This window comes from Lepidochelys kempii, chromosome 10, assembly GCF_965140285.1.
Source record: "Lepidochelys kempii isolate rLepKem1 chromosome 10, rLepKem1.hap1, whole genome shotgun sequence".
NCBI lineage: Eukaryota > Metazoa > Chordata > Testudines > Cheloniidae > Lepidochelys > Lepidochelys kempii.
Window position 1 is genome coordinate 47,494,180 of NC_136389.1, and position 27,767 is coordinate 47,521,946.

Here is a 27,767-nt window from a genome sequence, read left to right on the forward strand (position 1 = left end):
GAAAAGGAGGACTTGTGGCACCTTAGAGACTAACCAATTTATTTGAGCATAAGCTTTCGTGAGCTACAGCTCACTTCATCGGATGCATGAAGTGAGCTGTAGCTCACGAAAGCTTATGCTCAAATAAATTGGTTAGTCTCTAAGGTGCCACAAGTACTCCTTTTCTTTTTGCAGATACAGACTAACACGGCTGCTACTCTGAAACCTGTCATTATGCAAGGCACAGAATAATTGCAGGTGCCCAAGCCCCCAGTAAAGTCATTCTTGGTGGCTGACAGCAAATGTGGGCGGGTGGGTTTGCTATTCCCCTGGGCTGGGTCAGTATTAGGAACAGGGGCTGCAAGGTTCATTAATCAGACCCTGTGTGAACAGAGATGCTCATCCCCTACAAAATGCAATATCTGGTCTGTGTCCAGCTGAATAAATGATGGTTCTGTGTCTGAGCTGGGCCCTGAAGAAAGGAACTAGGGACTAGAGTGTTTGGAAAATTATTTAATAAAGCCACCAATCAATTACATTTTCTTTCAACGCAGCAGACTTTGAGAAAAGCTCTGAGCGGTGCTGGGCCCGTTCCCAGAGCGCTGCCTCCTGCCAAGCTACTACTGCCATTTACCATTCCCTCCCGTACGTTTCAAACCAACAGTGGTCAGAGCCAGAGGAGCTGCCCGTGGCTCTGAGGAGCTCACTCGTCAGCCCAACATTCTACAAGCAGGACAAAAAGAAAAATCATAACCAAAAATAAGAGATGAGGTAAGGGTCAGTTCAGTCCAAACTAATGCTGGGGGTTTCAGGGTTAAGTGATGTCTATAAATAAAGACTGTCACAGGGAGGAAAGGATCAGTCAGGCTTGTGGCTCAAAGCAGCTCCAAACAGCAAGACCCAATAAACCCAGTGCTAGGGGGAATTGGCGGTTAGCAATTCAGCACCCAGGGATAGGGGCATGGGAATAAGGCCAAATCCTCATCCCAATCAGAATTTTGTCATGACCTCCAGTGGGATGAGTTTGGCCCGGGGCCTGCAGCGTTTCAGGGGAGTGCAGGAGCCGGGGAAAGTTGTCAGCATATAGTACATTATATGTGATTTTATTATATCCTGCAAAGTCGGGGGGGGGGGAGAGAAATGGAGCATATATACCTATGAAAAGTCAGGGCAGAGGGGCAAATCAAGGTCTGGGAGGGGTAACTGCCCCCTTTGCCCCATAGCAAATGACTCCCCTTGTCTGGGATAGTCCAGGATCTACAGAAATAAAGGGCAGGAAAATTAGGAGAAATTCAAGCTGGCGTATTTGGCTTCAGACAATACAGTACACAGATGTAGGACCAATGCTCTTAGGGTTGGCATGAACCGTTCTGGTCCCCTAGCTTGCTTAATCTCTCCCCAGCCATTTCAGGACAGTGTTGCTACAGCCTGAGAGAATGCTTGTTAGGGACACGGTATTATAGAAAGAGACTGGGGAGGACACACGATGCACACAGTGAAATTCTGCCCCCAAACGGAGCGACTAGACTGATTGAGATCTCTGATGTAGGAGCAGGGAGCTGACTGATCCATTGACGAAGGCACATCTGTAGTACTCGAGTCAGCACTAGAGCTGGGCAAATAGATTTTTTTGGTTCACTGGCAAGTCTGGAAGGTCAACAACAAAAATGGATTTGGGGCAAATGAAATTTTGTTTTAACAAAATCAAAACATGATGTTTTGATTTTGACCATGTTATAATAAAATTCAGAGACAGATTGGAACTCAAAGCAGTTTCAAGCCCATCCCCCCCCCCTTTTTTTTTTAAATAGACCAAAACAATTCAGCAGAATCACCATGAATTCGTGAAACAATTCAGTGTTGCCAAATCTGCATTTTTAACTGGAAAAAATAAAAGTTTCTTCACCCAGCTCTAGCCACGACCGACCTGGAGTGCTGCGCATGTCAGTGCTCGGTACGGTATGGCACAACACCTCCACTCAGCGCGCCATGGCTCACCTAAGCATCCAGCTCATGGATCTGTCCCCAGCCCTCAGGAGCAAACTGCAGTTTTAGCTGTCGTTTGGCCTTCCCATACCAGTGAGTGTTTTCTAAGCGGCTGGCTGGATTTCCAATCCCGTCAGTCTTAAAAACAAGCTACTACTGACGGGTCTGTTTAACAGTCAGCTTAGGATTCAATTTAAAAAAACAGAGCCCTGAATAACTAAAACACAATTGGTAAAAGCTCCACCAAATAGATTCCAGTCACTGGGAGATGCTCTGGTGTGGCTTTTACCGGGATTAAAGGTGCACAGTAGATAATACTAAGACTAAGGGCCTAATCCATTGATTTGGATCAGGCCCTTCTAAGTGCTTTTCTTCCATAGATCCCGAGGGTCCTGATCCTGCAAGGTGCTGAGTGCTCTCAGCTCTCGCTGATTTCAGGAAAGAAACCAGGACTCTCACAAGGGTGCTCAGCCCCGTGGGGCCAAGGAGGGGCAAGCTCCTTCCTTTCTCTTCCCTCAGGTTGTGGACAGGGAGCCAAGTGCTGGTTGTATATCACCGGCCAATCAGGAGACAGGATTTTGTTAAAAAGGTGTCCTAGACGAGGATTTGTGAGGAGAAAGGAACATGTATGGCCGAAAGGAAAGATGAGCACACAGTGCAGGGGATGATGGAGAGTTTAGAGGGGGGGGGGAATCTGCAGGAGTTAAAATGAAGAAAACAATATTTATCCCGCTTTTTAAACAGTGAAGGAGATGCGAGGGTGGAATAGGCCGTCTGCCGCAGTCACGGAGCCCCTGATTGGAGGGATCGAAGTGTGCAACTGGGGATTAGGCAGAAATACATTCATACCATCCTGCAGCCAGGGGGATGGGACTTAGACCCTTTCCTCAGATCCCCCTCAGACCCTTCCCAGCCCCTCTATCCACGACTCTGTTGCAGAGAGGCAGTGAGTGTGGAAAAAGCAGCCGTAGAGAGCAAATCCTTAAGGAAGGTACCGCTAAAGCCCCCTGCCTTCTGTTATCATGTCCCTCAGGGGGTCCCTAAAGGCCAGTAGTCTACAGCAACACCACACAAATGCCCTGTTTGTATGATCAACCCTTTAAGCTCTAAATCTTGTCATTATCCCCTAGCTACCCAGGCAGGGGTCAGCAATGGAGCTAAGGTTGTTCCTTGACATTAAATACTAAAAGGTCTTCTTTAATTCTCTCTTTGCTTAACATACGACAAACCCATTTTTTACAATGATTTGTACATATATACTGCGTATATACATATGTAAAATCACCAGACAGTGCATATAAGTGAAACCCTCTAGATAACCTCCTGTTCTGGAACTAGTGTGACAGCGTGTATAGAAACCAGCCAAGTGTCTGTTAATACACGTACGCAAACCGCGATGCACGCACATGATTCCTGGGTGGGAAGTCAGATGAGGAAGCTGATGGCGAGGAGGTCGGACGGTATCTGTTGCCTTGGGTGCTGTACTGATCCCCCGGGGGTCCATGCTCACCTGGGTGTTACTGCAGAGTACAGGCTGTGACAGAGGAAACAAAGGGGGGGGGGGGCGGAAAATGGAAGATTATTTACTTAGCTTGTGAACTCTTCAGTGCAGGCACTGGGGTGTCACACTGGGGCCATGATCTGCTACCATGGAACAACAAAATAATAAATTACATGGTTGAGACATCAGACTGAATCTTTGTTCATTCCTGGCCTGCTGGACTCCAGGACAATTATTGATCATGCTTATTATGGTACTGCCTACAGACCAACCAAGATCGGGGCCCCATTGTGCAGACAGTGCTCCTCTGAATTACAGAACTCAGAACTTTCTACAGGTTGTATGGATCTGGATTTTTAGCAAGGCACCAGAAAACACAGGCAAGCAAGGTTTTAAAACCAATATAACCACACAACGTCAGGGCCTTTCTATATTATTTCCCAGCCTTGCTGATCATGGAAAGTTCTGTCTGCAATCAGAAGCCGTTGCCTTTAAAACTTAACCTCCAGCCCAGCTCCTTCAGGAAGAACGATTCTCAGAGCTACTCTTAAGCCAAGCTGTGCTCCCTGCTAATGTGGGGAAGGGAGCAGGGACCAGGATGCGGGAAACTGGACAGAGTGACATGCTGCATCCTTCTCCTCCTTTTCATTCTGTAGGGATAGGGGTTCACAGTCAGGAAGGCAGTGGGAAATAAGGGCCAGGGAAAGCCATCCCCACCACAAGGTTTAACAGCATCCAAGCGCAAGCCACGCTGGTGCTGAGTCTGACCTGAAAGGGACCACTGATTAAGGGCCTTTGGAATGAACGAACTTTGGTGTTTTTTCATCCAGCATTGAACGGTGCAGGCTGCTAAACTGACAGGAAGAGCGACTGTTCTGCAAGGCCATCAGGAGCTCAAAGGTTATTGCTTGTGCAACACAATTCACCGCTTTCCATAAAGACGCAGCTAATTTCCATCCCAACCCCATTCACCTCATTTCAGAATCCTAAGGGCCTGGTCATGCTCTGGCTTCAGCAGGTGTTGGATCAGACCCCAGATTTTCTAGGGCAGAAGGGAGAGCATGGCCAGGATCACAGCTGCCCTCGATGACATGCTCACAGCCTGGCCAATAGCCACCTTAACTCCTGCTGCATGCCTGCAACTCCACTCTGGACCCCAGGGGGATTTATGAGCAATGGAAACTGCAGCCCCATAGCAAGCAGATCTCTGCAGAGATAGCTGGCTTGTTGCTCTCTGACAGCCTGGCTTCTGCCATTTGCTCTCCCTGCCGCCGGAGGAAATCTGTGTCTGATCCAACAACAGCTGCTGAAGCCAGAGCAAAGACTCATGTGCTTAAATGGCCACTGGATCAGGTCTTTAGGATCTTGAAATGGGTCAGAATGTAAATGCAGTGAGTTGGGTTTGGATTGCCACGCCCCCTCAATGGGAACAATCCCAGGAAACTTGGGAAGATCGACCCACAAGAGCTGGGTTAAATCCAAATCCTATGGGGCTTTTCCACTGATCTCACTGGGCTTTAGATCAGGTCAACAGCACTGTTCCCTTTTTTTTTTTTTTTTTAAAAGGACATCAACTTTAAAAAACATCACTTCTGTTGGAAATTGGTTTACTTGCAATTGTAAGTAACATTTTGGAATGACATCTACAGTATAATGAGGCTTGGTGGAATTCGATTTTATTTTTTGATAATTTTGACATGTTTATTTTAAAGGATTTTTAAAGATTTTTATCTATTTTAAAATGTTCTCGCGCAAAATTACAGGTTTTCAGCTATTTTTTTTTAAACTTTTATCAATTTAAATTGTCCAAGTTTTGGGAAATGAAAGGGTGGAGTGGGGAGAGACAGTAATTACTGAAGGACGGGAAATGTTGAGATTCAAAAAGTTAACAATTTAGAACTGTGAAAACACAAATTGTCAACATCACATTCAAATATACAAAGTAAATATCCTGGAGTCAAACTAACAATTGCTCAAAGCAGCATTTTTTATTTACTTTGCCTGTCTGTACATTTTGATTATTATAGATGGAAATATTTTTTGGTTTGTGTGTGTGTACGGTAAAATCGATGCATTTCAACATTTACCAATAAAATCGAACTCTTCCAAGACTACTTCTTATAAGAGAGAAATATCATTCTGTTTTTGTCTTTGCTTTGCATATTGTGAATAGTCAATTTCACTTTTTCCCCTGTTTCATCAGACAGATTCCTCTGTTTATGTGGGTCTCACATAGCAAAGGAAGGGGAAAAAACCAACAACTTAAATTGGGCTGTGTGATTACTAACCAATCACAAAATCTGGCCGTGGGAACTAGGGGCAGGACCTGAAACCACTAAGTCACTTTAAAAAAAACAAAAAAAAAACAGACAAGATTTCAAGCCGACAGTGCTCCTGTAGGAAGTGAATTTTAAGGGTGGTGAAAGGAAACAGAGGACTTCAGGGCTGGTGTTCTGTTTATCTACAGAACAGGTACATCACATATGGTGCAAGCTTGCAACATCCTGTTCAAAGGGATTCCTGTAGGAGCGACTGGATCATTCAGGTTTCTTAAACCACTTGATTCTTATTAAGGCTGCCAACGAGGCAGCTGGAGCCAACAGCGAAGGTAGGCTCCTGTCATACGGAGACCTATCTGTTAAGAACAGGACTGGACAGAAGTGATCAGGAACAGTCAGCATGGATTCACCAAGGGAAGGTCATGCCTGACTAATCTAATCGCCTTCTATGATGAGATTACTGGTTCTGTGGATGAAGGGAAAGCAGTGGATGTATTGTTTCTTGACTTTAGCAAAGCTTTTGACACCTCCCACAGTATGCTTGTCAGCAAGTTAAAGAAGTATGGGCTGGATGAATGCACTATAAGGTGGGTAGAAAGTTGGCTAGATTGTCGGGCTCAACGGGTAGTGATCAATGGCTCCACGTCTAGTTGGCAGCCGGTGTCAAGTGGAGTGCCCCAGGGGTCGGTCCTGGGGCCGGTTTTGTTCAATATCTTCATAAATGATCTGGAGGATGGTGTGGATTGCACTCTCAGCAAATTTGCGGATGATACTAAACTGGGAGGAGTGGTAGATACGCTGGAGGGCAGGGATAGGATACAGAGGGACCCAGACAAATTGGAGGATTGGGCCAAAAGAAATCTGATGAGGTTCAATAAGGATAAGTGCAGAGTCCTGCACTTAGGACGGAAGAACCCAATGCACAGCTACAGACTAGGGACCGAATGGCTAGGCAGCAGTTCTGCAGAAAAGGACCTGGGGTGACAGTGGACGAGAAGCTGGATATGAGTCAGCAGTGTGCCCTTGTTGCCAAGAAGGCCAATGGCATTTTGGGATGTATAAGTAGGGGCATAGCGAGCAGATCGAGGGACGTGATCGTTCCCCTCTATTCGACATTGGTGAGGCCTCATCTGGAGTACTGTGTCCAGTTTTGGGCCCCACACTACAAGAAGGATGTGGATAAATTGGAGAGAGTCCAGCGAAGGGCAACAAAAATGATTAGGGGTCTGGAACACATGACTTATGAGGAGAGGCTGAGGGAACTGGGATTGTTTAGTCTGCAGAAGAGAAGAATGAGGGGGGGATTTGATAACTGCTTTCAACTACCTGAGAGGTGGTTCCAGAGAGGATGGTTCTAGACTATTCTGAGTGGTAGAAGAGGACAGGACAAGGAGTAATGGTCTCAAGTTGCAGTGGGGGAGGTTTAGGATGGATATTAGGAAAAACTTTTTCACTAGGAGGGTGGTGAAACACTGGAATGCATTACCTAGGGAGGTGGTAGAATCTCCTTCCTTAGAAGTTTTTAAGGTCAGGCTTGACAAAGCCCTGGCTGGGATGATTTAATTGGGGATTGGTCCTGCTTTGAGCAGGGGGTTGGACTAGATGACCTCCTGAGGTCCCTTCCAACCCTGATATTCTATGATTCTATGGAACCAGTTTACTTCAGGATATGTAACCAGCTACCCATCAGGCGGAAAATGCTTTTGGTCACTTCACCACTGGGCTGAAGGTCAAGTGATCTTGAGCTTTCATGATCAAGGGGACAGGGAAAGACTTCATATCTTCTTACCAACCCTGGGGCTCCCTGGTTCTCTGCTTTTAACCCTCCACACTGCATGTAAGATATGCAGATCCATCCATACTGAGGAGACCGGGCAGTAGAAGATACTCCTATAATTAGCATCATTTTACCAGATGCCGAGCGGCACTGTCCTGAGTTTGCTAAGCAGATGCACCCAGGGGGCAGAGAGCTCTTGTGCACGGATTACCCCAGACAGAAAGGTGGATGGTCACTTGGAGTCAGTATGCCTGACACACAGGACTATCCCCACAGCTGTTGCAAGAGGAGCTTGGTTTATGGCACCATGCCCACTGCAGAGCACTAATGCCGGAATCCCATGGCTACCCCATTCTACGCCGCTCAAGAGCTTATTGCAGGGAAGATGTAGGATTAAAATAATCATCATCATCATAAAATGCCCCCTCCAGGCCTCCAGGAAGCATTTTTATGTCAAATGTGATGAGCTGAGCCCTTCATGTCTAAATCAAATCCCCACTCCCCATCTGCTCACGTATGAGGGGAGCGGCGGTAGTGGGGCCTGCAGCCGAAAAGCTACTTTGCTCGCAAGCTCCATTAGCCCCTGACCTCCTTCCTCCATCAGCATGTGAGTAAGGAGAGATGGAAGGAGAAAGAGACAGAAGGGGGGGGAAGCACTTCCCTCCATTCAGTGTTAAATTCACACGCCCCTATGTTCTAGGTGCTGATCAATGGCCTGGTCACATGGTGATTGAGAGACAGGGGTCCAGGGCAGGGCGGGGGGGCACAGAAAGGCTACAACCCCATTTGGAAGCCCAGCCTCCCATTTTGCAGGTGCAAATAATTGTGGGTGCAAACACATGGGAGCCACAAACACTGTTCCTTGAGCATCTCCAGAGTCACCAGTGGTTTTGGGTGCCAGACTCGATGCACTTGAAAGGGATCAGATTTTCCGAGGAGATCTGCTTAGCACTTTAAAAGGGTCTCAGGTCTGACACCCACCAAAATATCACTAGTCCCTCTGAAAATCCTGGCCTTCACTCATGTCTTCAGATCGTAACAGACATCTACGAGACCTCTACTGAGAGTCAAGCCCCTGTTCAGGTGGGCCAGGTGCCACTTTCCTCACTGCACATACTGCAAGGACAACAGCTGGGTCCTGTCATTTATATAGCACCTTTCCGTGGCCAAGGAGCCCAGAGCATTTCACAGACCATATATGTACAATTTACCATTAAATGCAGCCACCTCTGGGGCGGATAGCAGCAACCAACTAGCACATTGCACAGTAGCTGGGAGGGGACATTTTGGTGAGACAACGTCATTTGTTGTAAACAGGAGGCCAAGAATTCATCCTGTGTCATTAAAATATACAGAGACTCAGGCTGGCAGGCACAGACAGGGCCCGGAAAATGGACAAAAAGCAAATAGCATGAGTATGTGAGTCACAGCACATTAGGGCTTGCACTTCCTTCTTCCTCCTACAGGGGTCAGGCTGGGAAAATAAAGGGTGGCACCCTCCCAAGCGCTGCCCGCCGGTCACGGAAAGAAGACGCCACTCGCAGCAGACTGTGCAGGTCTTCCCTCTCTCTCGGCTGCTTTGATCAGGGGTGTTATAGTTAACAACATGGACACATAAGCCAACATTAGGTTTCAGAGTCAACATGCCCACAGAATCGAATGGGAGCAATTCACACTTCTCAGAGCTATTGTTTCAGGCTGCCTGAAGACTCGGGCATACACCGCTACCCCCGTTTACACATTGTAAACCTTCACCATGTGAACGTTTACACCCATAAGGAGTAGAGACTATTTTTCAGATCATGAAGCCACCGAGAGCTGGCCGAGCAATGGGAGTCCAGGGAGCGTGGATCCCTGTTTCAATGTAAGAGCGAGCAGGGCCACAGACCGTAGCAGGGGGAAGCAGCCCAGGAGCTCAGGCCTCGGCAGAGAACTCAGGAGAGAAGTGACTCGTTCCCCAGCAGCGATCTTAGACCTGGGATGGGGGAGAGGGGGGGGTATTTAAAATATTTCAGTTCACTGCTATCAAAAATATAAATAATTTTAAGAGTGCGGACAAGTATCTGCACAGAGCCTGGCTCCCAGCATGCCACCCTGGGAGCATGAGGTGAGAGCCAACTAAACATTAAAGGGTTAAATCCTCTTGACACCCAGCCAGGCTTCCTGGACTATTCCCGGGGCTGGAGCAGAGCTCTCCCTCTGCCGTGCCAGGCTGTCACGCATGTCACACGCCCACAGCCCCCCTCTTCCCCGCAGCCTGGGGTGCAGCAGGGGAGAAAAGAGCTCAGGGTGCGGGGGGAGGGGGGCGGGTGTTCGCCAGGTTTGCTGGTCACATGACTGTGCAGAGCAGGGAGGAGAATCTGTGGGAAGGGGATACAGGTAAACCGGGGGAGAGCTAGTCCAACGGCAGCAGAGAGAGGACGTCCCCTCCTGGCTCTCTATGCTGCATCCCGGCAGGGAGAACAAAGCTCTCATTTTCCAGCTCAGTGGATCACACAGATTTGCTGGACTCCCAAGTGCTGAAAAATCTGGACGACGGGTCAGATCAGCCAGTGCAGAGGTACTTGTAGGGACAGCACCCTGCTCCCCCCATCCCAGTCCCAACATGTCACCTGAGCAGGGAGAGGCACTGAGCCATCCATGCCCCTTAGCTTCTGCCCTGGCCCTGTTGAATCTGGCCCATGCCCAGTGCGGGAAGGGGCCCTTCCTTATAGCACATTCTCTGGAGCATTATCCTTTCCAACTAGCCCTTCCCATGGAGGCACAGAGCCAAGCGCCCCATGTCTATTTCAGTTCTAAGGGCTGCCTCTGGGGGCCCCTCTGAACACCTGCCCGCCCCCCTCTGCTCATCCCCTCTGCTGACAGGACAAAGGGAAAGGGCATCCCCCTGTGATCTGTCAAGCTTAGGAGAGGGACGCAGGACAGACAGACCCTTGCCCCTCCTTATGGCTCCAGATCTGTTCAAGAAGAAATAAAAGGATCCCCACAGCAGCCTCCTGCCCCCACGGGGAGCTACCAGCCTCTGGGACGGAGAAATGGTCCCACCTGGCAGCTTATTCCAATTAACCAGTCAAGCACAAAGAGGATAGGGATTAGCAGCTACCTGTGGATTCCCCCAAGCTGCAGAGAGAAGGCACAAAGGCCTGCTTCTACCCCAATCAAACGGGGAGGGGACAATCGCGCCCTCTTCCCCATCAAACCGTTCCAAGTTCAGAGTGGGACAAGCACCAAGACCTTCCCTAAGCCCCATCCCCATGCATAGGGACACTTACCCTACCCCACTGAACAGAGGGGACAGCCACAGCCCCTTCCCCACCTCCGATCCCAGGCAGCCAGGAGCAGGGGAGACACCTAGGCTTCAACCTCTTCTCCATTCCTGGCTCTGGGTATTGCTACTTCTCCTGATTCCAACGTAAGGATCCCAGGATGGGATTTTGAAAAGTGACACGGCGGGTCAGGAGCCTGGAGGGGTGGGGCTGGCCAGGCACCTGCTCTTAAATCCAGCCACTCTTCACCACCTGGGGTGGTTGTAAGCCGCACAAGGGAGGCGTGGCATTTTAGAGCCAAGTACAGACAACTGGTCTCTTCCCTGCAGGGCGTACAGTCTAGATTAGATGTAACAGCCCGGGAGGAGACGGCGGAAGGGGCACGGGAACCATCAGGGGATGTGCCGACTGCTATGTGTGCATCTCGCGTGCCAGGCGAGGTAGATAAAGGGAGAGGAATGGCTTAAGCAGCATTAAGACATTTGGATTTTTGTCCATGACATAGGAACTGGGAGAGTCGGGCGAGGGGCTGAGAGGGGTGGGCAGCGCTGAAGCTGTGTCTGGAGGCTGCAGAGAGCCCAGGCCGGATCCAGGCTATTCCTGGCCTAGGGGGTGGTGCGAGAGGATGCCAGGAGCCACTAAGGGGCGAAGGAGATCTAAGCCGAGGAGCTGGCCAGGCAGCAGGTGGGAGTAGGGGGCGGTGTGATCAGACAGGCAACAGGCAGGATGAACACACATGGAGATAGGACCCAGAGCAGGGACTACTGGAGTGGCTGATGCAGGGCTGAACGGGGGAGCAGAGGCATATCTGGAAGTTGTCAGCAAGGAGTTGACAATTGGTGGCGTGAGAGCGGATAGGGTCGCCCAGGGATGGAGCATGGCAGGAGCAGGAGGGGACCAAGGATGGAGCCTGACAGGACACTGATGGACAGCAGGACATGGGGCCACAGAGAGAGACACTGAAGGAGCATCTGGACAGGCCCACAGAACTGGCCAGGAGCAGGTCACTGGCTGTCTCAGTGAGAGCTGGGCCAGTCGGGGCAGAAGCCGGACTACAGAGGATGCAAGAGAGAGCTGGGAGTGGGGCAGGAGCAGGCAGCAGGTTCGAGGAGGGGACGAGGAGGAGGAGGAGAGTGGGTGGTAGCTGAAGAGGCAGGAGGGGTTGTGGGAGGACTTTAAGGAACCATTCAGAAGTAGAAGGGAGACGGGAGAGAGGTGAAGATGGCGGGTGGGTGTGGGTCTGTAGTAGGAGCAAGCGCAGCCAAGGCCCTAGGTGGGAGCTGGGGAGACAGCCAGAAGGTGGCAGTGGGTTGTGGGGAGCCAAAATCAAATTCTGAGCAGAGGGGTCAGAAGCCTTGGGGGGTAGAGGGGCTTAGCCAGGGAGATGGCAACGGAGGACATTCACATGGACCCTGCACATTCTCCACAGAGGCTCCATGGGGTGGGAGGCAGAACGGAGGGACAGGACGGGAGGGGAGGGGGAGACCCCACGGGCAGGGTTAGCGGGGCAGACAGAGCAGCGAGAAGCTGGCAGACTGAAGGAGACACAGCCAGGTGGAGAAGGGAGGGCAGCTGGCGTGGAGCTGCGTAGGGACTGGTGCGGCAGGGTTGCGGGGGGGGGGGGGGGCGGGGGAACAGTGCTAATGGGAGGCAGAGGGGAGCTGGCGGTGGGGACTGGCAGTAGGGAACAGCGAGGGGGACAGGCAGGTGTTGTACAAGGCACAATCACACTCACAGCTCCGGACAGACTCCGACAGCATCTCCTTGCCCATGAATTGCGCATCCCTCATCTGGAACACAGAGGGGGGTTCTCATCACACGTTGCATCCAGGGGCCAGTCGCTATCTAGTCCCCAGACACCCCAACATACCGCCCCCACCTTCCCACACCTGGCAAGTGCCCCCAACGTCCCCCCATCCCACCCAGGCCGTTCTCTTACGTTCCCAAGTATCCATTTATACCGCAGCCCCCACTCCACGCATGAATCCTCCCCCACAACCCCCAGCCCTGCTGTACCTTGATCTGCTCTTTCAGGTACTCAGCCCGGCCCATCAGAGTCTGAATCTGCGGGCGAGACACAAACAATCACTCGTCCCGCTCCCTGACCAGGAGTCACAGCTGAGCGTGAGCCAGCAGCTAAATGATGCTGGCTCAGGGGGTTGGGAAAGGCTGGCTTGGCAGCTTAGTGGCAGGGAGCCTGGTTTGGTTCCCTGGGAGACGACAACATGGTTAGCCTCAGGAGAGAGCTGGGACAAATATCCTCAGTCAGGAGGATCATCTGGGGAGGAATCGGGGGGCAGGGGACAGCTGGGATCCAGGAGACTCTACCAGTAGCTGCAAGGACCACCATGGGAGTGCAGCTGGGAGGTGAAGCATCAGCGTTAAGGAGGCTGATTTGGATTCATCAAGCTTGTTTAGTGCAAGGGAGGCAGTGTTGTCTAGTGGTTAGGGCACCAGCCTGGCCCCTGGGGAGCTGGGTTCTGTTCCCAGCTCAGCTACAGACTACCTAAGTGATTTCCTCCTGCCTCAGTTTCCCCATTCGTAAAATGGGATGGAACATGCTTTACAACAGGTGCTAAGTACCGTTATAATCCACTCTAGACCAGTGCTTTTTATTTGAAAAACAACAAAAAAATTGTCCTGCGACCCACCATATCCCACAGTCCTTTGCAGCTGCCAAGATTTGTGGGCTTTGGGTGCCAGGCGGAAACCAGGGAAGGTGACGGAGGGCTGCTGCTGGGCTGTGGGGCTGTTCCTCCTCCTCTCCACCACTCCAAGAAGCGGAGGCAAGATGGGGCCTATGCAGCAGCTCTAGAACTGCGCAGCAGGTAAGAGAGGCAGCAACCCCATGTGAGTTCTTCCTTCCATCTCCTGGCCAGGTTCCTGCTAGATCTTCCTGAGCCAAGGATAATGCTGCTTTTTCACCTATCGGGATGTGATTCACTGAGCTCCCCCACAAACCCACCCCTGATCTAGCCCGTCCCCAGGGGGGTCAGAGCAGGATTGTCGCTGACCCAGAACTTGGCCTGGAGTAATGAAACTTCTGCCTCTCCCCTTGGCAGAGATCTCGCCACTGGCAAAGGGCTCTCAGTATCTGGCCGTGGGTCATCCCATCAGCCCTAGCAGGAAGGAATGGAGGCAAACTCTAAAGCCAAGGGAGCCTGTAACCGAAATCCCCATTGGGCTGCTCCTCCGGGAGAGCAGGTGAAGGGGACAACCCCATTTCATACCTCCGAGTGAAGCAGCTCCCGTCTCCTGCCCACAGGTTCTGCTGGAGAGAGAGCCGGCAGCGTTAGCCTCCAGCGCTGCACAGAATAGCAGCATGCACGGTCTCTGTTGCTAAGCTAGATTCCAGCCGCGCCAGCTGGAATCCCACTGCAGGCTGTAACTCACCAGCTAACATAAGCAGCAGCTCCCCCAGACTCTGCTGGTAGAGATCCAGTGTGTCAGAGTCCTCCTTGCCCTCTTCCTCCTGGAACAGAGACCCCAGGAGGTTACAGATAAACTCCCAGACACTGCATAACATCAGTGAGGAGAGGCAGGAGAGAAAGCTCATACACTGACAGTACCAAGCTCTTATCTAGCACTATTCAGCAGTAGACCTAAAAGCACTTTACAAAGGGAGGGCTGGATCATTATTTCCATTTCACAGATGGGGAAACTGAGGCACAGGGTGGTGATGTAGCTTGCCCAGGGTCACCCAGCACATCTCCTGAGTCCTGGAGAGAGAAATCCTCAAATAGACAGAGATATGAGCACAGGCCATTCGCTTCTGTGAGCATGTGTAAAGGATGTTGCCTGTAATATTTCATGGCTATTATGAGTCTGTCTGTGTGTTTGTTTTATGATTACAAAGGGTTAATTCAGGCGTTAGTTTGCCCACTAGGCAGGAAAGCAGACAGACACTCTAATAGCCCTCCATTCCCTGACACTTAAAGGGACAATGCAGTTATCAGTCCCTTTGAAGTTTGCCTCTGACCATGCTGAATTCAACAGTCCCTGGACTGGTAAGGGAGGGGGAAATCCAGATGGGAAACTGAAACAAAGAACTTTGGAGTGGATAAAAACTGAACCCGTGGGGCACGGGGGGGGGGGGGGAGACACAGTTATGGGGAAACAGATTGAACCCCAGTCTGCGAAATGGGGGTGTCTAGAGAAGCTAGGCCTACCTAAGCCTTAGCTAAAACAGATATGCTCGTAAACTGTTTGTTGTCCTTTCTCTTGTCCCTTTGTCCCTGCTGTTGAGATTAAACAATACTTTGTTTTGAAAAGGTTGCTTTGAAGCTCTGTTTTCACCACAGCTCCCGACCAACCGGAAGTCCTGCAAGTTGCCAAGCCCAGTTGGACTTGCTGAGCAATCCCAGCTAGTACACCTGGGGGGGGGCTAAAACTGAGATCTGGTCTGAGTGGGAGACTCCAGCGGTTCCACCCCAGCCCCGGTGTGGGCAAGAGGCCTGACGCCAGAGGTGGGTGCACTCAGCCAGAATGAGAGGGATCAAAGGTGCAGCTAGCCCTGAACCATGACACTACGTAACACAGTGGCCAGGTGCCCACAGGTCTCAGCAGGGTTCAGACCTGGGATCTTCAGCATCAAATGCCCACCTCTCTGCTACTTAAGCAAAAGGAAAACTTCTGTAACTGTGAGTAAGGACAAGGCTGCCACAGATGCTTGGGCAGCCACTAGAGGGAGACATAGCTTTCACACACACTGTTCTAGCGTACGGTAACTCCTCACTTAACGTTGTCCCAGTTAACGTTGCTTCATTGTTATGTTGCTGATCAATTAGGGAACATGCTTGTTTAAAGTTGCGCAATGCTCCCTTATAACGTTGTTTGGCAGCTGCCTGCTTTGTCCACTGCTTGCTGGAAGAGCAGCCCATTGGAGCCAGTGGTGGGCGCTTGGAACCAAGGTGGACCAGCAGCCTCCCATCAGCTCCCCTAAGTTCCCTGTGCAGCAGCCGCCCAGTAGGCTACCAATTGCCGGCAGTTCAGCTGTCCCTCCCCGCACTGCCTTGTGCTGCTCCTGCCCTCTGCCTTGGAGCTGCTCCCGGGAGCCTCCTGCTTGCTGTGCAGGGGTGGGAGGGGTGCTAATGTCAGGATGTCCCCCTGCTCTGTGGAAATGGAACAGGAGTGGGACCGGGGAGGGGGGGACACAACAGGACTCAGGACGGAGGGAACTTGCTGGCAGCAGCTGCTGTCTCAACTTGCTGATCTACTTAAAAAGGCAATGTACTTAGAGTGCAGTCAGCGTACTTAAAGGGGCAATGTGTGTGTGTGAGAGAGAGAGAGACAGACACACACACACAGTGTGTGTCTCTCTCTGCCATGCTGTGTCTCCTCCCTCCTTTCAAGCTGTTCTGTAGAGTGTGAGGCTACATTTACAACAATGTGTTAACCCTTGAGGGCTCAGCTGAGTCCTAGTTCATCATTTAGCAATAAGGCATCCCACCCTCTGACTCCACCACCTCAACCAAGCTTCACAATCATCATTGCTGTGTACAGTATTTAATTGTTTAAAACTTATACGGTGTGTATATATATAGCGTGTGTGTGTGTGTGTGTGTATATATTATATATATATATATATAAAAAAAATAAAATATAGTCTTTTGTCTGGCAAAAATAATTTCCCTGGAACCTAACCCCCCCCCCCCCCATTTACATTAATTCTTACGGGGAAATTGGATTCTCTTAACATCGTTTCACTTAAAGTCGCATTTTTCAGGAACATAAGCGCAACGTTAAGCGAGGAGTTTGGAGCTCTGGGGTAGAATAATTAACTCGGTGGTCTCAGCTTTCGTTCTCTCTCCAGTCCAGCAAAATAAGACACAAATCAGTCTGTGCTGCAAGGTTACGTTCAGACAGGCTCAGATGGCCGCCCCCTGGCGTGCATCTGCCATGGAAGCAGAGGGACAAACCTGGCCTCTGCACTCCTGTTTCTGCTCCTCTCCCAAATTACCTGGGTTGATATTTTGCAACGGGCTCTCTGAGGTCAGCGCAGAAGTGTTGCTGCATTAAGGGTGGAGCGTAAGGTCTGTTGAGTGGCAACTGATTCCCCCACCTGCCATATAACCAACCAGCAATTCTGGGGGAGGGACAAGTGGATGCCTTTTAAAGTGTAGCTTACACTAGGTTTGATGTGAAAGAATAGCTGCAGCAAGACAATGGGCTTAAAGAGGGTCTGCAGGCAAGCCAGCAGTTTGTGGCTGGCAAAGCTGATCAGGTTTCCCAAGGCATGGAATACATGGAAGGGAGGTTGCCTTTTGGCTGGACATTGCTGCGAATCCTACAAGAGTAAGCGACGTAGTGGGTGATGTCACAGGAAGGGAATTTTCCCTATTGGCTGGAGGACTGGGCATTAGAACTCTGGGGTTCTTTTCCTGACTCTGCCACTTATTCACTAGGTTACTTTGGGAGATTTCTTTCACCACCCTGAGCCTTAGTTTCTCCATCTGTAAAACGGGGATAGCGATAGGGTTGCTTTGTAAAGTACTGCATAAATTATTATTATTATTATTACTCAAACACCTATGGCCCTCACTGATTTGGGATCCCAGTGCCCACTAATTCCTTCCAAGCAGTGATCTTGCCCAGGCTGGTCCCTAGCTTTGCCCCTATCCATGTAGGGGTCTTCACCCTGTCTCTAGCCTCCTCCGCTGCCAGCGTATCAGGTGGCTAAGGAGGGACAGCAATGAGCCAAAGCAACAAATCCTGTCCCTTAACCCCGGGACTCACCTTAGCCATGGCTGCAGACGCCACCTCCAACGCAGCATACAGGCGGGGTTTGTCCCTGGACATCTCTGTAATGAGATGGTCCAAGAAAGGGTGAGGCCTCAGAGCAGCCCAGGCAGAGGGAATACCCCCGCTCAGGGAGGGAAACTAGGATTCACTACTGCGAGGGGGAACGGAGCAGCCCTCTCTACCTGCTACCAGCACCCCTGCAAGCCCCGCCCTCCCAAGTGGAGTCAGCATTCTCTCCCCCTTTTAAGCCCCACCCCCTGCACTCTGGTCACATGGTACAAGCTGTCCTAGGCCCATCCCTGGGGGTGGAAGGGAGGTTTGGCCTGTCCAGGGCGTTACCTTTGAGGATGTTCCTGGCGGTGTTGCCCTGCTGCAGGAGGGTCTTGTTGTTGGACGTCACCAGCGTCTTTAGTTCCTCTGCTCGCGAGATGTACTGACCCACCTGAGGAAAGCAGAAGCAGTGGCAAGCCTTAGAGGTGCCCTAGCATGTTATCCCCCCCAGGCTGGCTCCAAGGGCACAGCACCCATAGCTGGCTCTCACAGGAGGGGTGTGTGGAGGAGCATGGAGGCAGCGAGACACCATACCCAGGATCCCACATGAGGCGCCAGACGTACCCACAGATAGTGCAGGACCCACTGTTCTGTTGGCCAACCCTCCCTTCTCACCCTCACACAACTCCCAACCCAGCCCACCCTCCCTGGATGCTCCCTCTCACCTTCATGCCAGTTCCCAACCTTCTCCAGCCTGAGCTCCCATCTACCTACCTCCCCTGCCAGCCTCACCCATCCAACCTGGAAAGATCTATGTAGCTAAGGAAATAATACAGCCCTCATCACTGCAGTATCTGAGCATCTCACAGTCTTTGGTGTATTTATCCTCACACCCACCTGGGAGGTAGGGCAGCGCTGTTATCCCCACTGTGCAGCAGGGGAAACTGAGGCAAAGAGAGGCTAAGTGACTTGCCCAAGGTCACACAGAGTCTGGCTGAACAGGGACTTGAACCCTGGTCTCTCAAGTCTCCGGTTAGCACCCTAACCGCTGACCAACCTTGCTCTAGCATGGTCGGTCACTGACCTTTGACCTGATCGCTTCTTTCCTGCGAGCATCAGTTTCATCTGCGGAAGATAAGATGGGGGATGAGTTCACACTGACAACTCCAACCCCTAGCCCAGGATGTTAGAGTCTCCTCTAGGTCTAATGACCCTCAGAACATTAACCCCCACCCACCCCACGCAGAACACTTGGAGGGTCAGGGAGTCCAGCCAACACCTTGGCCTTTTCTGGCCCGCACGGAGCTCCTTTACTTAAGGTGGTTTCCAGGCCTGGGGTGAATGGGGTGTGTGTGAGAGACCCACACACTAATTAGCCCCATCTGCTTCCAGCTTCCTCCCAACCCCCAAATAAGAGTTTCAGCAATCCTCCAATCCCCACTCTTCCCCTGAGAGACCATTCCCAGACTGGTGGGCTGGTCCCAGCCAGAGCAGAGCGGGGCGATGATAAAGGCCCTTGAGGAGAAGGGATTCAGGTGGGGGATCACTTTATAGCGAAGCTACTTGAACTGGTGACATCATGCAACAGGTGAGCCCTTGTCGCCAGCGACTGCTGTGGGCAGCATCCCCGCGGGGCCTGGTACCATTCCCACCAGCCACGAAGAACAAGAGGCAGATGCGGGAGAAACAGGGTTAGTCACTCACAGTGCAGGGCAGGGACAAAAAACTCCAGGGCCTTGCAGTAGAGAGAGAGGGCGGCTGAGGGGTCTCCCTGCTGATCCTTCTTTACAGCTTCCATTACCAGCGCGGTCTGGCACAGAGAAGAGGGCAGGGGAGGGGGTTAGAGAGGCGGGCAAGGCTAGGATCTGTACTGCACCAGCAGAGCGATCAGGCTCAGATCTGGTATACACCAGGCCTACTGCACTGTAACCTTCTCTCACAGCGGTGCCCCGGGTCAGTGCCTGGCAAATCCAATGGGAGCTCCCTCAGAGCCGTGCCCCCGAGTGATCTCTCGGCGTCAGTCAGACTCACCGCTTTGCACAGGCTCTCTGCGCTGGGCATGTGCTCCATGTCCACGAAGGGATGGGTGAAGAACTCCTCGAAAGAGATGCGCTGCAGCGGGTTCCTCTCCAGGAGGCGCTGCAAGAGATCCCGGCACCCCTGGGAAAGCCGGGGCCGGCAGGGCAGCTGGGGGACAGAGAGATACAACAGGCAGCTGCACACGGCGACTTTGAATGGCTGAGGCCTGGCCAGCTTGAAGGAGCCAGGGTCACCCCTGCAGATATGACTGCCCTTGTACGGGGGCCCAATGGGGACAGGAGGCCCCCTAGGAGATCTCCCAGCCACTCCTCCCCTGCCCCCTCCACTGATCACTTCTCACACCTGGACATGGCTCTCCAAGGTTACCAGTGTCTCTATCATCAGAGGCAGGGCACAGAACTGGGCAGGACAACCTTGCAGTAGTGCCCGATGCAGACACTGGATCCCCAAAGCCCAGGCCTTTGGATGGTCCTCCCCTTGCTCCGGGCAGGGCCTCTGCAGCCATCAACAAGTGAAGCAGTGATAAAGTGCGCTCCTTCCCCGCAACCCCGGGGCTCAGCAGGCTGTCAGCCCCTGCCAGCCTTGGGCCAAGCACAGGAGACCCTTTTGGGCTACACCCCATCTCTGGGCTTTTAGTCACACAGGTGTGATGCTGCTTAACCTCAAGTTTGCCTGGTTCCAGGGGAGTCCACGCAGAATTCACCTGCTGTGGGGCCAGCCTGCCCCCCTGCCAGGCCTCACTCACCCACCACCTCCTGTCTGAGGCATGTTCTCGCCTTCCACTGATTACAGGCCTGCCAGCGGATGGCAGAGGCACAACAGGTGGGGCAGGCGGTCTAGCAGCGAAATCATCATCATCCCCTCTTTAAAGAGGGGCTCTCAGCTAGTGCTGCCACGGGCCGTGAAGACAGCTCTGGAGTGGAACACAGCTGGAGTCTGCACTGCAGTGATGCGATTCCTGCCTAGAAGGCCAGCCAAGCGCTTCGTGATCCCTTCGGAGGACGGGCGCTGTAGGAAGGTGAGACGATATCGTCTCCATGCGGACGTGGCTGCTTACCATGACCACAACCACATCCAATGTTGGTGGGATATATTTACCTCCCCCGTGGGACTCTGCCTGTAACAGATCTGTTGTCTCTGAGAAAACCCTTTGGTTGCCCTCCAGCAGAGCCAGTCATGTCTTTTTACTCATCAGCGTCACCGGCTGAAGCTGGGAGTTAGTCTGGTTTTTAAACAGGTGATCACTTTGAGCAGCAATGACAGGGAAGGCAGGGCCGGGGCATGCAGCTTGCTCCAACTCCAAGACAGAGGTGAACACAGCACGGTCTGACTGAGACAACAGGCCTCGTCTCTCTGAAAGGGACACTCAGCTTTGCCAACTTTCACAATATTTGGTGTTTTCGTAAAGCCCCGGCACCTGAAGCTGGATGATTATGTAAGAATCTCAGTTTTCATTTGATAAAAAAAAAAATCCAGCTCTTTGATAGTGGGGGAAAAAAAAGCTTGGAAACCCAATCCCTTCAAGTCACCAAAGCCAGGGGAGAAACAAAAAACACAGCATTTATTATTGTTAAAAATCTCAATCTTCAAGTCAATCTCACAATTTCTCAGGGTCTTGACTGGTGATTTCTGAACCTCGGGGGCTGGTGAAACTGGACGTTGTCAAGCCAAAAAATTGCAGTTTGTTCCAATTGCCTTATTTGGGTTACACCCAAGACTATTCAGAGGATTTTGACACTTCTCACTTGCCCTAGTGCTGCCTTTGACCTTTCCCTCTGCTCAGCCAGTGCAAGGAGACAAGTCCCTTCCACTTTTGTTTGGAGTCCATTTCATTTTTGTTCCAAGTCAGTTTCACTTTTGGGCACCATGCAGCTGGCCTTGCAGACTCCCCAGGGGAATGACTGCTGGTTTTTAAAATCCTCTTTCCCCTTGAATGATTTTTTTTTTTTAAACTTAATAGAAATATTTCTACGGCTCTTAGGTTTGGTAGAAAGTTTTCGGATGTGGGGGGGTAACACAAAATCTACACTTTGGACTAAATTTGACTCAACAATGTCCCTTTCCAGCCACTGCCCTCCGTGGATCAATTATTTCTGTGGTTTTCCCATGTGTCTGGGACTTTCCTCATCTTACTCTCCATCCAGTGTCTATTATTTCCCCCTTCCAGGGGGAACAATAGACACTGGACTTATGTGCCTTGTTTGCTCTTCTCCTTCACCTGCCCCCTCCTTCCACCCTGAAGTCCTCTCTCTCAGGAAGTTCTAGTCTCAGGACTGGAATGCAGGCCCAGGTCTCTCGAGCCACACAGTGCTCCATGGAGCAGCAAGCTACGGAGCAAATCCAGATCAGCACAGATTGTCTACACCCCTGGGTGGACACACACTCCTGCTGCCCGCGCAGGCTCCTCGGTGAAAGCAGAGTTGCCTTCGCCTGCCCTGATTGAATCAGACACATTAGAATAGTCACTGCTGCAGTGTGCTGGATCAGAGTGCTTCCTGTTTGCCAGTTCTACCCGTACAAGTTCAGACATCACCCGCCCCCGAGACACCCTGGCTGGCCCAATGTTACCTCGATCACCCGGTTGCTGCGGATTTTCTCCTCCAGCTCAGCAAATGATTTGGAGAAAAAAGGCGGCCTCCCGAACAGCGCCTCTGGGAAGGTGGAAACTGGGGGTTAGTCCTTTCGGTACAGAATGAGGGGAGCGGCTGCTGCCTTATTCAGAGAGATAGAGCAAACACAGCTCAGAGTTGGGGTCATCTGATGAAGGGAGGTAGGGAGAGGGGGAAATCACTGTAAGTTCTGAAAATCCCAAAGGCTGTTTCTGATGGTAAAAATTGCAGGAGATCTCACAACGACCTTGGGATTAAGGGCAGTTTTATGGCTCAGGCACTGGACTGGGTCTCAAGAGACCCAGTTTAGTTCCTGGTTCTACCTCAGACTCCCTCCTGTGTGATGTGGAGCAAGTTATTTAGGCCTAGATCGTCAAAGGTATTTAGGTTCTTAACTTCTAGAGCCCAAATTTTGTATCCACATCCAATCCGCGCTCCACAAACATGGTACATGGATATAAAGCAGAGATCTGCAGATTTGCAGGGCTCTACTAACTCCCATTGAAATCAGTGAAAACCTTTGAGGATCTGGGCCTTTGTCTCTCTGCATCTCAGTTCTCCATCTGTAGTACGAAAGTAATAGCACTTCCCTATCTCCTAGGGGCAAAATTCATCGTGTTTGTGTGACAAATGCACAGCACAGAAACAACTACACAGAGAGTGGGAAGACCCCAGATCAAGTCCTAGATGTCTGTTTCAGTGAGATTTTCAACTCTGATCCAAGAGATCCAGACTTTGGGGAGATTATCCAGACTGAAATTTCAGTTCTCCTGGGGTTTGCCCAGCACTTGGTACCAGGTACGTAATGGCAACACTAGTAGATCCATGGCTCCAGCGGTCCGGCTGTAACATACAGGCAGCTAGAAGGCAAAGACTGAAGAATCTCACTTATGCAAACAGAGACTGACCCCTTCACCCACCAGCCCAGAGGCAGGGAGACGTACCATAAAGAATGACCCCCACGGACCACAGGTCCACGCGGGCGTCATACTGCCGGTGGCACACCATCTCGGGGGCCATGTAGAGTGGGGATCCCCTGAGCATATGCTTCTCGTCCCACGGAGACATGTACTGCGCAAAGCCAAAATCTGCAGAGAGCAGAAAGAATAGAGAGGGGAGCGGCCAAGGAGACGCAAAAGGCCACATTAGAACAAGCTCACTAGGGGCAGGATGGATGGCTCAGGGGACTGGTAATGGGATATGGAGCCTTTCGCCCAGTTCAAATCCAGCCCAGGTCCAGAGTGGCTCAAAGTTATTACCACCCAATGGCCTGGGTGGAACGAGCTGGCAGGTCTGAGTCCAGCTACGCAGGACAGTAACCACCGGGCGCCTTGCTGGCAAAGAATCCAAGGGCCGAATGGAAGCCAGAGACTGAACTCCCCTCAGCATGTGGGCGGGGGACGGCATGTGAGGAAGCCAAGCATGCTGCCACCCGTGCTCGGTGGAGAGTGGATGCAGAACCCACAAAGGGGTTTTCACTTTACTAGAGTGGGAAGCTGAGGGCTCAGGCCCATTCCCCATGGGGATCCAGAGACCTCCCTTCCCCTTAAACCCACCCACACCCACCCTCCAAGCTCCCCGTTATAGCCATCAGCTAAAAGGGCGCCAGGCTACAAAGCTTGTGAAGGCCACTCATCAGCTGGAGGAGTGACCGAGGCATCTCCCTTTTCCCCGCTCCTGCCTGCAATTCCAGGGAGCGAGGCCGGAGACGGTGACACAAACCCAGCCGCCCCTCCGCAGACTCCTGTCCCACCCAGCCCCTGCCCACACGCTGACCTGCCAGCTTGAGATGAGGATTTTCCACGGAGCTGAGGAGAACATTCTGAGGCTTCAAGTCCAGGTGGGAGATATTCCTGTCGTGAAGGAACTTCAGGGCACACGCTGGTAGGACCAACAGATCCAGTAAGAGATAGGAGGGACAGCAGAACATCATCTCCACCCCACTCTGCGGCCCTCCCCCCACCTCCAAGATTCCACTTCCTTCAACGACTCCACCCGACCAGTCACTCCCGTTCCTTCTTACCCTGCTTTCCCTCCCCACCCTGATCCAAATGCCCCCTGCTTGCCCATTGCATTAGGGACCCCAGGGCATTTGTCACAAGAGCAGAGCTGCTGCACCTGGGAAGCGGTGAAAGTATCATGCAATTACCCCCCAAGGACGAGGGAGCATTGGCCTGCTAAACCCAGGATTGTGAGTTCAATCCTTGAGGGGGCCGTTTGGGACCTGGGGCAAAAATTGGGGGTTGGTCCTGCTTTGAGCAGGGGGTTGGACTAGATGACCTCCTGAGGTCCCTTCCAACCCTGATATTCTGTGATTCTATGATCTGCAACCAAGGGCTGGTGAGAGGGGAGGGGTGGGGTCCCCTCACCCAGCTGCTGCAGAAAGAGCCGCGCCACCTTCTCTGGGAGTATCTTCCGCGTCCGGATGAAATGGGACAGATCCCCCCCAGCGCAGAACTCCATGATGAGGTAAATGTTGTCACTGTCCCACTGCAAGACACACACAGAGTCCATCACGCTGACGGGTGCTGGGTTATCTTGTATCCAAATGTGACACAACAGGGATGGGGAGCGGGGAAAACTAACCCGTAACTCCAAGGTGGGAGTACCAGGCATTAGCCTGGCTAACTCCTGCTTCTCCAGGGCTGCAGGCAGGGGGCCTGGCTTCATCCACACTTACACCCCAGGGAAGCCAGTGGGGTTGCACTGGGCTTGTGTATGTGGCCCAACCACAAGCATTGCCCAGGTGCCTCCCGCCAACCAGTCCATGGAATTGGCAGGGCTGTTGGCTCAGGAGGCCCCTTGCTCCAACTCTTCAGTCCCGAGGCACTGACTTCCCCAGTTCCTGGGGGGTGCTAGACCCCCACTCCACCCCAGGCCCCATCCCCACTCCACCCCTTCCCCCAAGCTCCCACCCTGCTTCTTCCTGCCCCCACTCCAGCCCTTCCTGCCCCACCCCATTCCGTCCCCTCCCCCTGCCCTCGCTCCTCTCCCTGGAAGGGAGGGGAAAGAGCTGATCCGCAGGGCGGCCGGTGGGTGCTGAGCACCCACTGTTTTTTTTCTCAGCCCCAGAGCACCTGCAGAGTCGGCACCCATGCTTCCAGTCACACATCCCCCCATTAAGCCCCCAAGCTAGCCCTCCGAGTCCTCAAGAAGCTGGAGAGACCCACTAGCCAACCCGCAGCAATCCCCGCATCTTCTACGAAGCCCCAGTCAGCGCTCTTCACCTGGAAATCCTTCAGCTCCATGATGTGCGGGTGGCGGATGGTCTTCAGGATCTCAATCTCTGTCAGCAAGTTCTCCACCGATGCCCGGTTCAGGCTTTTCTTGTTCACACACTTGATGGCCACCACTTCCCGGGCGTTCTTCTGGAAAGGGAATGGAAACCATGCAGGCTTCCTGCATGATCTTGGGCAGGTCATTGAGGGTCTGTCTACACCACATTGTAAACCCGGATCTGTAGGACACGGCATAAGCGCCAACTTCTTCTGGCGCCGGTGGGTGCTCGACCCACCTCTGCCCCCAGCCCCGCCCTGACTCCACCCCTGCCCCACTGCCTCCTGCCCTTGCCCCACCCCCGTTCCCCAAAGTCCCCACCTCAACTCTGCCCCTATTGGACTCCTTCCCCAAATCCTCACCCCGGCCCCACCTCCTCCCCTGAGCACGCCATGTTCCCACTCCTCCTCCCTCCCTCCTGAAGCTTGTTTTGTGGCAGCAAGCGCTGGGAGTTAGGGGGAGAAGCGGGGACACAGCGTGCTCAGGGGAGGAGGCAGAGGTTAGGTGAGGTGGGGTGGGGGGACAGGGAACGGAGCTTGGCTGCCGGTGGGTGCTGAGCACCCACTAATTTTTCCCCGTGGGTGCTCCAGCCCCGGAGCACTTACGGAGTCAGCGCCTATGGGACACGGGCTTGTGGATGCATTGGTTTCAAGCCCACGCTTGAGTGTCCACACTGCACTGTAAACCTGCGTTTACAATTGCTGGACCCGGGTCTCACAGAAGTGCTACCACATCCGCCATGCTGCACTACGCAGCCCTTCTGACTCAGGTCTGCGGCTTGAGCTGTGCCCACACTGCAAAACGACAGGGCATGGACCCAGGTCCCAATGGGACTTGGGCTCTGACACCCCCCGCCCCCTCCAGCAGGGTGTTGGACCCGGATCTGGAGTGCTTGCTGACTCGGGTCAGACGGATTTGTGTGTGGAAGGAAGCAGGGCTTGGGCTCAGAGGCAGAGCCTGGGCTTAGCATGCAGTGGACATAACCTTAGCGTCTCTGAGCCTCAATGTCCCCATCTGAGCAATAGGGATAATAGCACCGCCCGACCCCACAGGGGTGTGTGAGAATAAATACATTAGCGAGCGTGAGGTGCGCGGGTACTGTGGGTAATGGGGCCAGGTAGTACCTAAGCGATTCAATCCCACATCAATCGTCCATACCTCCCAAGTCAATCATACCATATGGCACCGGCATAGCCCAGAGGAGCCGCGGCTCAGCCGCCCCTCTGCAATCACAGAAGATGCAGTGCTGGGGGAGGGGGGGTACAGGGGGGGATGGAGAAGAGGCAGGATCCAAGACACTGCCTGGTTTAGAAATACAGCCTCCAAGAATGGGGCATGGTGGGGTTCTTGACCAGGAACCCTCATGGGGAAGGAGAGCCCCTGACCCCAAGGAAACGACAGTAGGGGGCAGCACAATGGAAACACCTCCCCATAGGGTAATTCAAGCGCGAATCACGCCAGGCAGGCATTCCTTTAAGGGGAACCATTATCCACAACGCTGCCCCTCTATAGCCCCTTCCCCAGAAGCTCTCACAGGCAAGAAGGATACGACACACAGCCTCCCCGGGAGCATATCGCTTTTCACAAATGGGGAAGCTGAGGCACGGGGCGAGGGCTTGCCCCCAGTCACCCAGAAGAGTCAGAGACTGAAGGAGCAGCCCTGCTGTCCCTGCCAGGCTGAAAGTGCTCCAGCTCCGTGCCAGGGAATGGGTTTGTACCGGCCGACCAGCTGGCAGGGCCTGGGGAAGAGAGGTCTGCTCAGACTCCTTGGTCGGGCCCCCAGGGCAGAGCCAGAGAGGCTCCCTTGGGAGACAGGGCCTCTGAGCGGGGGCTGTTTAAAGCAAGCTCCCACTCGTGCTCTTCCGCTCTCCACCCCCAAGACCCCCCCCCCCCCTTTGCCCATCTCCCAGCCCATCCCCCTCTGGCTGTGCCCAGCAGCCCCATTACCTTCCTGTAGGCTTTGTAAACAGTAGCATAGGTGCCACTGCCCAGCCTCTCGGTCAGGATGAACTCCTCCAGGCGTGGCGGTGCCCAGCCAGCGCCCGCCATCCCGCCTGCCCCATGCACAGCCCCCGGAGGCAGGGCCCCGGCCCCTCCTGGAGCACAGAGCCCCCCTCCGCACACGGCTCCCCTCCCAGGGAGGGGCAGGCAGAAGCGGGCAGCTCGCTTCCTGCTTCTCTTAAAGGGCCCTGACAGCACGGAACAGAGACGGGCTGCCTGGGAGCCCTCTGCCCTGCTCCCAGCGGCAGCGGCGGTGACTGCAAGGGGACAGGAGAGCCCTTAGCAGCAGCCTCTGGAGGGGGCCTGAAATCTCACAGCCGG

At 52.8% G+C, this 27,767-nt stretch overlaps 1 protein-coding gene across 11 annotated transcripts; it reads right to left on the reverse strand.

The window, feature by feature from the left end:
• Positions 1-479: 479 nt before the first annotated feature.
• Positions 480-27,643, reverse strand: ULK3 (unc-51 like kinase 3). Of its 11 annotated transcripts, none has more exons than XM_073363295.2 (16): positions 27,393-27,638; positions 25,397-25,537; positions 24,539-24,659; positions 23,946-24,050; positions 23,114-23,257; positions 22,129-22,211; positions 19,552-19,707; positions 19,225-19,330; positions 18,605-18,645; positions 17,869-17,971; positions 17,524-17,588; positions 14,182-14,260; positions 14,019-14,056; positions 12,805-12,852; positions 12,524-12,578; positions 480-3,499 (listed from the first exon to the last, which is right to left on the reverse strand). In XM_073363295.2, the coding sequence occupies exons 1-16, from the start codon at positions 27,492-27,494 to the stop codon at positions 3,483-3,485; spliced, it is 1,404 nt and encodes a 467-aa protein (XP_073219396.1). In that variant the 5' UTR covers positions 27,495-27,638; the 3' UTR covers positions 480-3,482. The 11 variants fall into 11 exon arrangements, 6 of the variants coding, with proteins under 6 accessions (XP_073219396.1, XP_073219395.1, XP_073219397.1 ...); XM_073363294.2 differs by having other exon boundaries at positions 14,019-14,059; XR_012161243.2 differs by lacking the exon at positions 14,019-14,056.
• Positions 27,644-27,767: the final 124 nt, after the last annotated feature.

Coding starts and splice junctions, on each gene's coding strand:
- ULK3 (XM_073363294.2), bottom strand. CDS start 27,494: ATGGCGGGCGCTGGCTGGGCACCGCCACGCCTGGAGGAGTTCATCCTG. Junction 24,660..25,396: donor TGGAGCTGAAGGATTTCCAG/GTGAAGAGCGCT, acceptor TGTGTCTTGCAG/TGGGACAGTGACAACATTTA. Junction 17,972..18,604: donor AAGAAGCGATCAGGTCAAAG/GTCAGTGACCGA, acceptor TGCTTTCCTCAG/GTGGGTCAGTACATCTCGCG.